Source organism: Nomascus leucogenys, chromosome 4 (genome assembly GCF_006542625.1).
Source record: "Nomascus leucogenys isolate Asia chromosome 4, Asia_NLE_v1, whole genome shotgun sequence".
NCBI classification, from domain to species: Eukaryota; Metazoa; Chordata; class Mammalia; order Primates; family Hylobatidae; genus Nomascus; species Nomascus leucogenys.
The window spans coordinates 86786637-86800958 of NC_044384.1; the positions used below are offsets into that span (position 1 = coordinate 86786637).

The following is a 14322-nucleotide window of genomic DNA, read 5'->3' on the forward strand; positions in this document are numbered from 1 at the left end:
GGGAATGTATGAAGAGACTAATATTGTTTGTTGTGTTTTTGTTTTTTTTTTTCTTTTTAGATGGATTCTCACTCTGTTGCCCAGGCTGGAATGCAGTGGCGTGATCTCAGCTCATTGCAAGCTCCACCTCCTGGGTTCACGCCATTCTCCTGTCTCAGCCTCCCGAGTAGCTGGGACTACAGGCATCTGCCACCATGTCCAGCTAATTTTTTTTGTATTTTTAGTAGAGATGGGGTTTCACCATGTTAGCCAGGATGATCATGATCTCCTCACCTCATGATCCGCCCACCTCGGCCTCCCAAAGTGCTGGGATTATAGGCGTGAGTGACTGTGCCCAGCCTGTTTGGTTTTTTAAGACAAGGTCTCATTCTGTTGCCCAAGTTGGAGTGCAGTGGTACAATCGTGGCTCACTGCAGGCTCAGTGTCCCTGGGCTCAGGTGATACTTCCACCTCAGCCTTTAGCTGGGACTACAAGCACATGCCAACACACCCAGTTAATTTTTGTATGTTTTGGTAGAGACACAGTTTCACCCTGTTACCCAGGCTGGTTTAGAACTCCTGGGCTCAAGGGATTTGCCTGCCTCAGCCTCGAAAAGTGCTGGGATTACAGGCATGAGCTACCATGCCCTGCCTGAGATTAATATTGTTTTCATGCCAGATAACAGTATTCATTCTGTGGCCCATGGATCAAGGAGTAATCTCAACTTTAGTCTTATTATTTAAGAAATGTATTTCATGGCCGGGTGCGGTGGCTCACACCTGTAATCCCAGCACTTTGGGAGGCCGAGGTGGGTGGATCACGAGGTCAGGACATCGAGACCATCCTGGCTAACATGGTGAAACCCAGTCTCTACTAAAAATACAAAAAAAAAAATTAGCTGGGCGTGGTGGCGGGCGCCTGTAGTCCCAGCTACTGAGGAGGCTGAGGCAGGAGAATGGCGTGAACCTGGGAGGCGGAGCTTGCAGTGAGCCGAGATCGCGCCACTGCACTACAGCCTGGATGACTGAGCAAGACTCTGTCTCAAAAATATATATATGTGTGTGTGTGTATATATATATATTTCATAAGGCTATAGCTGACATAGATAGTGATTCTGCTGGTGAATCTGGACCAAATAAATTGAAAAACACCTGGAAAAGATTCACCACTGTAGATGCCATTAAGAACATTTATGGCCAGGCATAGTGGCTCATGTCTGTAATCCCAACGTTTTGATAGGCCCAGGTGGGTGGATCCCTTGAGGCCAGGAGTTTGAGACCAGCCTGGGAAACATAGTGAGACCATCTCTACAAAAAATTAGCCATGGCCCGGTACCGTGGCTCACGCCTGTAATCCTAGCAATTTGGGAGGCCAAGGCGGGCAGATCACAAGGTCAGGGGTTCAAGACCAGCCTGACCAATATGGTGAAACCCGGTCTCTACTAAACATACAAAAATTAGCCGAGTGTGGTGGCATGGGCCTTAGTCCCAGCTACTTGGGAGGCTGAAGCAGGAGAATCGCTTGAACCTGGGAGACGGAGGTTGCAGTGAGCCAACATCACACCACCACACTCCAGCCTAGGCGACAGAGGTAGACTCCATCTCAAAAAAAAAAAAAAAAAAAAATTAGCCATGCTTGGTGGTGTACACCTGTAGTCCCAACTATTTGGGTGGCTGAGGTGGGAGGATCACTTGAGCCCAGGAATTTGAGGTTGCAGTGAGCTCTGATCTTGCCACTCTATTCCAGCCTGGGCATGAGAGTGAGACCCTGTCTCTAAAAAAAATAAATTAATTAAAATGAAAAAGAGCATTTGTGGTACATGGGAGGAGGTCAAAATATCAACATTAACAGGAGTTTGGAAAAAGTTGATTCCCACCCTTATTGGTGACTTTGAGGGGTTCAAGACTTCGGTGGAGGAAGTAACTGCAAATGTGGTGAAAATAGTCAGAGAACTAGAATTAGAAATGGAGCTGAAGATGTGACTGAATTGCTGCAATCTATACTGAAACTTGAGCAGATGAAGAGTTGCTTCTTATGGATGAGCAAATAAAGAAGTTTGTTTTTTTAAGATGGAATCTACTCCTGGTGAAGATGCTGTAAACATTGTTAAAATAACAACAAGGTATTTAGGATATTACATAAAGTGAGTTTATAAAGCAGCAGTAGGGTTTGAGAGGATTGACTCCAATTTTGAAAGAAGTTCTATCATGGGTAAAATGCTATCAAACAGCATTGCATGCTACAGAGAAATCTGTTTGTGAAAAGAAGTATCAATCCATGTTGCAAACTTTATTGTTGTCTTATTTTAAGAAATGTCAGCTGGGCACGGTGGCTCACCTCTGTAATCCTAGCACTTTGGGAGGCCAAGGCGGGTGGATCACGAGGTCAGGAAATCGAGACCATCCTGGCTAACATGGTGAAACCCCGTCTCTACTAAAAATACAAAAAAAATTAGCCAGGCGTGGTGGCAGGCACCTGTAGTCCCAGCTACTGGGGAGGCTGAGGCAGGAGAATGGCGTGAACCCGGGAGGCGGAGCTTGCAGTGAGCCAAGATCGCGCCACTACACTCCAGCCTGGGCGACAGAGCGAGACTTCATCTCAAAAAAAAAAAAAAAAAGAAAAGAAAAGAAAAGAAATTGTCGACCTGAGAAACATAGCGAGATCTTGTATCTGCAAAAATTAAAAGATTAGCCAGGCATTGTGGCACGTGCTTGTAGTCCCAGCTACTCCGGAGGCTAAGGTGGAAGGATCACCAGAGTCCAGGAGTTTGTGGCTGCGGTGAGCTGTGATTGCGCCAGTGCACTCCAGCCTGGGCAATAGAGCAAGACCCTATTCCCCCGCCGCCCCCAAAAAAAAAAGAAAAATGGGGGGGAGGGGGGAGGGACAGCATTAGGAGATATACCTAATGCTAAATGACGAGTTAATGGGTGCAGGAAATCAACATGGCACATGGATACATATGTAACAAACCTGCACATTGTGCACACGTACCCTAAAACCTAAAGTATAATAAAAAAAAAAAAAAAGAAAAGAAAAATGGTTTACACTTCAGTGAAAGAAAAAGAAGTTGCTATATCCACCCCAAACTTCAGGAACCACCACCACTCTGATCAGTCAGCAGCCCTCAACAATGAGGCAAGTCCCTCCACAAGTAAAGATTATGACTCACTGAAGGCTCAGATGATTGTTAGCATTTTTAGCAATAAAGTATTTTTAAATAAAAGTATGTACCTTGTTTTTTAGATACAGTGCTGTTGTATACTTAATAGCCTACAGTATAACGTAAATATAACTTACATGCACTGTGAAACCAAAAAGTTTGTATGACTTGCTTACTGGAATATTTGCTTTATTGCAATGATCTGGAACTGAACCCACAATAACTCCAAGATATGCCTATACTAAGTAGTCTAGTAATAAAAGAATACCAGCCTGGACAACATGGTGAAACCTTGTCTTTACTAAAAATACAAAAAGTTAACTGGGTATGGTGGCATGCACTGTAGTCCCAGCTACTCAGGAGGCTGAGGTGGGAGGATCGCTTGAGCCTGGGAGGCAGAGGTTGCATTGAGTCTAGATTGTGCCACTGCACTCCAGCCTGGGTGACAGTGAGGCCCCATCTCAAAAGGAAAAAAGAATAAAATGCTTTCCTCTACATTCTTTTTTTTAAGGCAGAGTCTTGCTCTGTCACCCAGGTCAGAGTGCAGTGGTGCGATCTTGGCTCACTGCAACTTCTGCCTCTCGAATTCAAGCGAATCTCGCCTCAGCCTCCTGAGTAGCTGGGACTATGGTTGCGCACCACCACGCCCAGCTAATTTTTGTATTTTTAGTAGAGATGGGGTTTCACCATGTTGGCCAGGCTGATCTGAAACTCCTGACCTCAAGTGATCTGCCTGCCTTGGCCTTCCAAAGTGCTGGGATTACAGGCGTGAGTTAACCACACCTGGCCTCCCCTACATTCTTGAAGGAAAGCATTTACTTGTAATTTCTTAAATTATGGTTAAATACCGATAATATAAAGTTTACCATCATAACCATTACATTTTTTTCTTTTTGCATAGAACATTTCATTGTCATGTACCCATTTTAAAGCATACCAGTGTCATCAAGTTTTTTCAGTGTGCAACTATCACCACTATCTAGTTCTAGAATTTCATCACCCCAAACAAACTCCATACCACTGCGGTCATTCTCCGTTTTCTCCTCCACTTAACTCCTGGCAACAACAAATCTACTCTGTCTTGGTGAATTTGTCTAGTCTATATATTTCATATAAATGGAACTATATAATATGTAGCCTTTTGTGTAGGCTTCTTTGATACAGTGTGTTTTTTCTTTTTTTTTTTGAGACAGAGTCTCACTGTGTTGCCCAGGCTGGAGTGCAGTGGTGCGATCTCTGCTTACTGCAAGCTCTGCCTCCTGGGTTCACGCCATTCTCCTGCCACAGTCTCCCGAGTAGCTGGGACTACAGGTGCCCGCCACCACACCTGGCTAATTTTTTGTGTTTTTAGTAGAGATGGGGTTTCACCGTGTTAGCCAGGATGGTGTTGATCTCCTGACCTCGTGATTCACCCACCTCGACCTCCCAAAATGCTGGGATTACAGGCGTGAGCCACCACACCCGGCTGATACAGTGTGTTTTCTTGGTATATCCATGTTGTAGCATGTATTAGTACTTCATTCCTTTTTATGGCCGACTATTTCCTTGTATGGATCGACCACATTTTGTTTATTGATGTCATGGTAAACATTTGCGTTAGTTCCATCTTTTAGCTGTTTTAAATAGTGCTGCAGTGAATATTTACGTACAAGCTCTTGTTTGAACACCTTGTTCAGTTCTTTTAGATATATGCCTAGGAGTGGAATTGCTGAGTCACATGGTCATTCTGCGTTTAGTTTATTGAGGAACTGCAAACCCAATTTTCATAGCGGCTGCACCATCTTATATTCCCACCAGTAGATGTATGAGGGTTCCAATTTCTCTGCATTTTTGCTAGCACTGATTATTTTCCATTTTTAAAATTATAGCGATCCTAGTGGGTGTGAAGTGGTATTTCTTGGCAGTTTTGATTTGGCATTCACTTTTTCTTTTAAAATATGAAGTGTAGGTTCTGTCCATTGCCTTATATTATTAGTTATGTTTTACTATTAATATATATATTCTGCCTTGTCTGTTTCACACTGGCCATATTCTTCTCTTGGGTATTATCTCTTATCTTTAACTAAACTATAAATTCCTTAGAGACAGGGAATCAGGTTCTAATGCTACCTGATATATCCAGCGAGGGCAGGTGTTTGTCTTACAATGTATAAAAATTTTTTTTTCTACAGCCTCGACCTCCTGGGCTCAGGTGATTCTCACACCTCAGCCTCCAGAGTAGCCGGGATTACAGGCACGCACCACCATGCCCAGCTAATTTTCTGTATTTGTATTTGTATTTTTTTGGTGTGTGTGTGTGTGTGTGTGTGTGTGTGTGTTTTAATTTTTTTGTATTTTTAGTAGAGACGGTGTTTTGCTATGTTGCCCAGGCTGGTCTCAAACTCCTGGACAGAAGCAGTCTGCCCGCCTTGACCTCCCAGAGTGCCGGGATTATAGATGTGCACCACCGTGCCCGGCCAGGCATACAATACTGTCAGCTTTTTATTCTCTCTCCCTTCCTTGACCACCATTTTCTGAATCTTTTAGCTTATGCCTTTACCTCTGCGTGGAATTTTCCCTGTTGAATCATCTCTTGTTAAAATTCTACTTATTCTTCCCCCCTCTTTTCCTAAAGCCTTTTCTGATCAGTCTAATAAAAATATGATACTTTCCTTTTGTTTTTACCGTCGCTTGAGCACCTAAACATTTTACTTTATCAACTTTAAATCTTCACAGTGGCCCACAAGGTGCTATTCATTCTCCACAAGATATTAATGTTCAGAGAAATTATATAACTTGTCTAAGTAGTATAGGAGCTGAGATTTAAACTTAGGTCTCAGGCAGGTGCAGTGGCTCACACGTGTAATCCCAGCATTTTGGAAGGCCAAGGCAGGCAGATCATCTGAGGTCAGGAGTTTGAGACCAGCCTGGCCAACATGGCAAAACCCTGACTTTACCAAAAATATAAAAATTAGGCAGGCGTGGTGGCACATGGCCATATTCCCATCTACTTGGGAGGCTGAGGCACAAGAATCTCTTGAACCTGAGGTGGAGGTTGCAGTGAGCCAAGATTTCGCACCACTGCACTGCAGCCTGGGTGACGGCGAGACTGTCTCAAAATAAAAATAAAGAAATAAAGAGGCCGGGCACCGTGGCTCACGCCTGTAATCCTAGCACTTCAGGAGGCCAAGGCAGGCAGATTGCCTGAGCTCAGGAGTTTGAGACCATCCTGGGCAACATGGTGAAACCCCGTCTCTACTAAAATAACAAAAAGTTAGGTGGGGTAGTGGCATGTACCTGTAGTCCCAGCTACTCTGGAGGTTGAGGCAGGAGAATTGCTTGAACCCAGGAGGTGGAAGGTTGCAGTGAGCCACGAACGCGCCACTGCACTCCAGCCTGAGCAACAGAGAGAGACTCCGTCTCTAAAAAATTAACAAACTTAGGTCTCTTTGACTCCAAAGCTATTGTTTTCTTTCCACTACTATTTTATGCTGATTCTTGTGGCCTTCTGTGTTTTGTTGTTGTTGTTATAGTTAACAAGAATCTGATACAGATTTTCGTGTCCATCCTGGTGTCTTTATCATTCTGTAAATATTTGTGTAATAAATGAAAAGGGGACTTTGTTCTTCATGAACTAGGATAATTATCTTCATGGGCTAGGATATTAGCGACAGGTTTGCAAAATAGCCCTGTTTAACAAAAGAATATAAATTCAAAATCAGTCTATTACCCACTAAATTATGGATCCTTTATTCAAATCATGAGATAGATTAGATCAACCTGCATCAAATCAGTATAGCTCAGTAAGTAAGAGCTTGACTCTAGAGTGAGCCTGCGCGGATTCTTTTCCTGCTTTGTTCTGTTAAGTTACCTAACATCTGCTTTCTCATGTATGAAGTGGAGATTAGTATTTAGCATTTAGAATTGTTGGGATTAAATGAGACCTTAGATAAAAGATTCAACAACTGACTGTATAGTAAACATGCCTTAGGGAATAATTATTGTTAACATTATCCATTGTCTTTCCCATTCTTTGTGATTTGATTATGATTATGTTGAGTGAGAACTTTTTCCTTGTCTATTATTGAAAATAAGAAAGGATAATATTTTTTCTTCTACTTTTTTTTAAATATTCTTACTATATTTAAGGATATTAGTGGCTCGATAGAGATAATCAATGCATCTTTTATGGCAGGGAGTCGTCGCATGGTGGATGTCATGGACGTGAACACACAGAAAGGCATTGAAATGACCATGGCTCAGTGGACACGCTACTATGAGACCCCAGAGGAGGAGCGAGAGAAACTCTATAATGTCATCAGCCTCGAGTTTAGCCACACCAGGCTGGAGAATATGGTGCAGAGGCCCTCCACGGTTAGTGTAATCATTTTCTTCATATTGTCATTGTCACCAAAAGGGTTGTTTGCGGCTGGGCGTTGTTAACCGATGCTTGTAATCCCAGCACTTTGGGAGGCCAAGGCGGGCAGATCGCTTGAGCTGAGGAGTTTGAGACCAGCCGGGGCAACATGGTGAAACCATATCTCTACAAAAAGTACAAAAAAAAAAAAAAAAAAATTAGCTGGGTGTGATGGCACATGCCTGTAGTTCCAGCTACTTAGGAGGCTGAGATGGGAGGATCACCTGAGCCCAGGAGGTTGAGGCTGCAGTGACCGGTGATTGCACCACTGCATTCCAGCCTGGGTGACAGAACAAGACCATGTCTCAAAAAATTAAAATAAAATGGGTTGTTTTTATACTGGGAAATTTTATAACTTTTTGCACATATCAAGATTAAGCTGAAGGTAAACAAGACTATTTGACAAGAATAACTTGTATTTTTATAAAGATATATTGATATTGTATTTTGATAAGAATAACTGCATTTTCTGAAATCACTTAAAGTTTTGTGGTGGGGTGAATTTTTAAATTTATTATAATTAAAAAAAAATTTTTACCTAATGCTAAATGACGAGTTAATGGGTGTAGCAAACCAACATGGCACATGGATACATATGTAACAAACCTGCACATTGTGCACATGTACCCTAAAACCTAAAGTATAATAATAAAAAAAATTTTTTTTTTTTTAGAGACAGTATCTCACAATTTTGTCCAGGCTGACCTTGAACTCCTGGGCTCAAGCAGTCCTCCCACCTTGGCCTCCCAAGGTGCTGGGATTACAGGCGTGAGCCACTGTGCCTGGGCGTGAAATCACTTAATTTTATATAGGGCAGGATTATTCTGATTTGCATCACAGTAACTTAATGTAGGAACATTGACCTTTGGATGTAACAGAGAGGAATATTAAAATTCAAACTTGGGGCCAGGTGCAGTGGCTCATGCTAGGAATCCCAGCACTTTGGGAGGCCGAGGTAGGCGGATCGCCTGAGGTGAGGAGTTTGAGACCAGCCTGGCCAACATGGCCAAATTCCATCTCTACTAAAAATACAAAAATTAGCCAAGCGTGGTTGCATGCGCCTGTAATTCCAGCTACTCAGGAGGCTGAGGCATGAGAATCGCTTGAACCCGGGAGGTGGAGGTTGCAGTGAGCTGAGATCATGCCACTGCACTCCAGCCTGTGTGACAGAGTGAGACCCTGTCTCAAAAAAAAAAAAAAATTCACTCTTGACCAGGCATGGTGGCTCACATTTGTAATCCCAACACTTTGAGAGGCTAAGACAGGAGAATTGCTTGAGGCCAGTAGTTCAAGATCAGCCTGGGGAATGTCACGAGACCCCCCCAAAATAAAAATAAACATTTTTATTATTTTTATTTTTTTTTTTTTGAGACCGAGTCTCACATTGTTGCCCGGGATATAGAGTGCAGTGGCACGATCTCGGTTCACTGCAACCTCCGCCTCCCTGGTTCAAGCAATTCTCCTGCCTCAGCCTCCTGAGTAGCTGAGACTACAGGCCACCATGCACTGCTAATTTTTGTATTTTTTTGGTAGAGACGGGGTTTCATCATGTTGGCCAGGCTGGTCTTGAACTCCCTGACCTCAAGTGATCGACCTGCCTCGGTCTCCCAAAGTGCTGGGATTACATGCATGAGCCACCACGCCCGGCCGAAAGGAACTATTTTTGTGTTAGTAATCATGTTTATTTGGTCATATGGAAGTATAGGAAGACAGGTGGTTAGAATTTAGCCTTCTTATTAGCCTAATGTGATTTGCTAAATAGGAATTTGGTGAGAGGGATGGGATATAAGAATTCCAGTAACATTATTTATTTGTAATTTTATTTTCTTAATATCTCTAGAATTTTATTTTATTATTATTATTATTACTATTATTATTATTATTATTATTATTATTATTATTATTATTATTGAGACAGGTTCTCGCTCTGTTGCTCAGGCTTCAGTGCAGTGGCACGATCTTGGCTCACTGCAGCCTCCGCCTCCCAGGTTCAAGCAATTCTCCCACCTCAGCCTCTCAAATAGCTGGGATTACAGGGGCACACCCGGCTAATTTTTATATTTTTAGTTGAGATGGGGTTTCACCATGTTGGCCAGGCTTGTCTCGAACTCCTGACCTCGGGTGATCCACCTGTCTCAGCCTCCCAAAGTGCTGGAATTACAGGTGTGAGCCATTGTACCCGGCCAATTTCCAGAATTTTAATTTAAAAATAACAGGATTGGCCACGCACGTTGGCTCATGCCTGTAATTCCAGCACTTTAGGAGGCTGAGGCGGGAGTATCCCTTGAGCCTAGGAGTTCAAGACCAGCCTGGTTAACATAGCAAGACCTCATCTCTACAAAAAATTTGAAAAGTTAGCCAGGCATGGTGGCATGCACCTGTAGTCCTGGTTACTCAAGAGACCGAGGTGGGAGGATTGCTTGAGCCTGGGAGGTTGAGGTTGCAGTGAGCTGCGATCACTGTAGCCTAGCCAACATCGCAAGAATCTGTCTCAAAAAAATAATAAAATGATAAAAAAAAATATAAATAGAAGCCGAGCATGGTGGCTCATGCCTGTAATCCTAGCACTTTGGGAGGCCGAAGGCAGACAGATTGCTTGAGCTCAGGAGTTTGATACAAGCCTGGGCAACATGGTGAAGCCCTGTCTCTATAGAAAAATTAGCCGGGCATGATGGCGTCCCCCATGTAGTCCCAGCTACTCAGGGGGTTGAGGCAGGAGGATTGCTTGAGCCTAGTAATTTGAGACCAGTCTGGGCAACATAATAAGACCCTGTCTCGACTTTTGAAAAAGAAAAATAAAAACAAAAACTAAGCAGCAACAACAAAAATAAGATGATTGTAGCTATAAATGTAAAACTTGACCTGGTCAATACTTTACCATTATTAAGGTTGTGAAATGTCTCACTATTCCACATGAAGCCTTTTTTGTGGCATGCTGAATTTATTCACTCTGTCCCTAGTTTTAATGATAAAAATGTGCCATCATTTTATAAAAATTAGAAAAATATATTAACATTAAAGGGAGGAGAAGAACCTATGAGAGGGCTCAGAAATAAAAAATTATTAAGAGAGCAGAGGCCACAATACAAATATCTTACAGGGACCTAAAACATGAAAGATTGAATGAGCTATTACCAAGCTCACATCCTAAAAGCAGATAAGCTTTTTGTGACCTTGCTATGTAAGTAATAACGTTTATTTTATTGGTAGAATAAGATAGAAGACTTCATGTGGAATAGTCACACATTTCAAAATCTTAATGATGGAAAAGTATTGACCAGGTCAAGTTTTACATTTATAGCTAGAGGCTTGGCACAGTTGCTCACACCTCTAATCCTAGCACTTCGGGAGGCCAAGGTGGGCGGATCACTTGAGCCCAAGAGTTTGAGACCACTCGGGAGGCTGAGGCACAAGAATCGCTTGAACCCGGGAGGCAGAAGTTGCAGTGAGCTGAGATGATGCCACTACACTCCAGCCTGGGCGACAGAATGAGACCCTATCTCAAAACAAACAAACAAACAAAAACATTTATAGCTACAATCATGTTATTTTTGTTGTTGCTATTTCTACTGGTAGAATTCTTATTCCCCCCATAGTATATCCCTTCATTTATCTAGGTCTTTTCCAGTATATTTCACTAGTGCTCTTTTTAAAAACCAACTTTACTGAGGTAAAATTGATGTTCAGTAAAGTGGACCCCCATTTTAAGTGGGCGTTTCAATGAGTTTTGACAAACATATTTATTCATGTAAGTAACCACCACAATCAAAATATAGAAAATAAGCCAGGTGCGGTAGCACACGCCTACAATCCCAGCACTCTGGGAGGCCAAGGTGGGCAGATCACTTGAGGTCAGGAGTTCAAGACCAGCCTGGCCAACATGGTGAAACCCCGCCTCTACTAAAAATACAAAAATTAGCTGGGTGTGGTGGCACACACCCGTGATCCCAGCTACCTGGGAGGTTGAGGTGGGAGAATCGCTTGAAACCAGGAGGCAGAGGTTGCAGTGAGCCGTGATCACACCACTGCACTCCAGCCTGGGTGACACAGCGAGACCCTGTCTCAAAAAAAAAAAAGAAAGAAAGAATATATATATAATAGCCTATTAATAGTTCTTTTTTAATTTTTTAATATTCAAAAACTTAATCTTCATTTCTAAAAATTTAATCTTCATTTCTAAAAACTTTGATCTGTCACTTCTCACTTTGTATCCTCAAGTTCTAACCTATTTGCATTTCTTTTTTTTTTTTTTTTTTTTTTTTTGAGACAGAGTCTTGCTCTGTGGCCCAGGCTGGAGTGCAGTGGCTCAATCTCGGCTCACTGCAAGCTCCGCCTCCCGGGTTCAAGCAATTCTCCTGCCTCAGCCTCTCCGAGTAGCTGGGACTACAGGCGCCCGCCACCATGCCTGGCTAATTTTTTTGTATTTTTAGTAGAGATGGGGTTTCACCATGGTCTCGATCTCCTGACCTCGTGATCCGCCCGCCTCGGCCTCCCAAAGTGCTTGGATTACAAGTGTGAGCCACCGCGCCCGGCCTCCTATTTGCATTTCTTAATCCTAGAGTTACATAATCTGTTTGTTCCCTGTGATCTTCACAACCTTCAGGGTTTGCCTATTCATTTATCAGATGCCTACCGCATGCTAAGCACTGTCTAGGTACTAGAGATACAGTGGAAAATGAGATCATTCTCGTTAGAGGCTCAAAGACAAAATATGCATTTATATAAACTATAGTATGAGCAGTGCTTCAAAAGTGAATAAACAGCCAGGCACAGTAGCACATGCCTTTAGTCCCAGCTACCTGGGAGGCTGTGGTGGGAGAATTGCTTGAGCCCAGGAATTTGAGGCCAGCCTAGGCAATGTGGCAAGACCCAGTCTTTTAAAACTAAAAAAATTGAATAAATGCAGGATATTGTGGAAGCATTTTGGAAGGATGACTTAACTTAAACTATAGGAGAATTAGGGGAAGCTCTTTGGAGGAAGTGGTGCCTAATGTTAACATAAAAGAAATAATGAAGCAAGGAGAGGGAGACCAGAATTACGGGCAGAAGGAATAGCATTTGTAAAAGTAGGTTCCAGGCGGTAAGAAGGGCAACTTTTACATGCCTATTATAGGAGCTAGCATAAAGTAGAGTTCTATGGTGAGAAGAGATTATTTAGTGCTGCCATTCCAGCAATAACTGAGAGGTAGATTTAAAAGTGGCACAAATAATGCACATTTGTTTGGTGATGGGGAAATAAGTTCATGGAAGACCATGAGTTGTTTATGAATAGACTAGGTTCATGATATTGGACTTACTAGTTTGGCCCTAGTTTTGTTGCAGAACAGATTATAATTGGGATCAGGGTATTTAGCAAAGGATCTATCCCAAGGCTAAAGATTAACCTAAGAAGAAAAGCACGAACATGTTACCACAAATTCTCTCTGTAGTCTGAAGATACCTAATAATACCAAAGAAAGGCAGGCAAAAATGACTGACTTTCTTGCTGCAATTAAGAAATTCTGCTTTCTGTGAATGAATGCATGGTAAAAAAAAAAAAAAATACTGATATGTTCTGAACTCTTTCTCTCCCCATTCAGACATGGGAGCTTACAGTGTATTAAGCAAGTACTTTATTTATTATTCTGTTAAAGGCATTCCCATGGACAACACATGGAGATGGGAGATGGTGGCTACTACGTTAAGAAACAGTAAATTTTATTTGAAGGAAAGAAAGGCATACAGGGCTTATTCAATGTTCTGGGACCGGTGGATGCTTGATTAAAATTGTTGGCTCCCTGAGCAGAAATTCTTTGAAATGGAGCAGCAGGTTAACCTTAACAGTTGCTCCTCATCTTGTTTGTTTCTTCCATGTCAGTGGTGATGCTTTCTAAACACTCTCCCACAGTTAACATCTGGGTATCCTCTAGACAATGGCTTCATATCATGCACAACTGTATGCATTTGTCTCCATTCACATTATAAGGGAAGTAAGTGATCAGATACATAGATGTTGTTACAAAGCTTACCAGATACATGTTTTTTGTAACCATAAGTTAGTTATTTACCACATCAGCACTATGCTGAATTCATGGTGGTTTGGCTCTCAAGTTTTACCTACCTGGAGTTCATTGGTTGAGTGTAGACACTTGAAAGTACAGGACATGTTATAATTTAGTGTAAAATGTTGCATATTGCTTTCACTTCTCTTTTTTTTCAGCCAATATTATTTAAAAGATTCCTGGCCGGGCATGGTAGCTCATGCTGTAATCCCAGCACTTTCGGGGGCCAAGGCTGGTGGATCGCCTGAGGTCAGAAGTTTGAGACCAGCCTGGCCAAGATGGTGAAACCCTGTCTCTACTAAAAAATACAAAAATTAGTTAGGTGCGTGGCGGGTGCCTATAATCCCAGCCACTCAAGAGGCTGAGGCAGGAGAATTGCTTGAACCTGAGAGGCGGAGGTTGCAGTGAACTGAGATCGCACCACAGCATTCTAGCCTGGGTGACAGAGCAAGACTTTGTCTCAAAAAAAAAAAAAAAAAGATTTCTGTGTTCTCACATTATTTCAGAATTTTAAAAGTGTTTACATTTAATCTTTACAACATATCTTTGAAGTAGTTATCTTAGTTTTTTTGTGTTTTTGGATTTTTTTTTTTTTTTTTTCGAGACGGAGTCTCACTCTGACACCCAGGCTGGAGTGCAGTGGCGCAATCTTGGCTCACTGCAAGCTCCACCTGCCGGGTTCACGCCATTCTCCTGTCTCAGCCTCCAGAGTAGCTGGGACTACAGGCGCCCGCCACCGCGCCCG

The 14322-nt window shown here is 42.5% G+C and overlaps 1 protein-coding gene across 4 annotated transcripts in view; it reads left to right on the forward strand.

Moving 5' to 3' along the window:
• Window positions 1–14322, forward strand: part of KDM2A (lysine demethylase 2A) — a 148667-nt gene that overhangs the window by 86446 nt on the left and 47899 nt on the right. For all 4 annotated transcript variants that reach the window (XM_030811304.1, XM_030811305.1, XM_030811303.1 and 1 more), the window contains one exon: window positions 7315–7493. In XM_030811304.1, the coding sequence (XP_030667164.1) occupies window positions 7315–7493 (179 nt within the window). The remainder of the gene's footprint in view (window positions 1–7314; window positions 7494–14322) is intronic.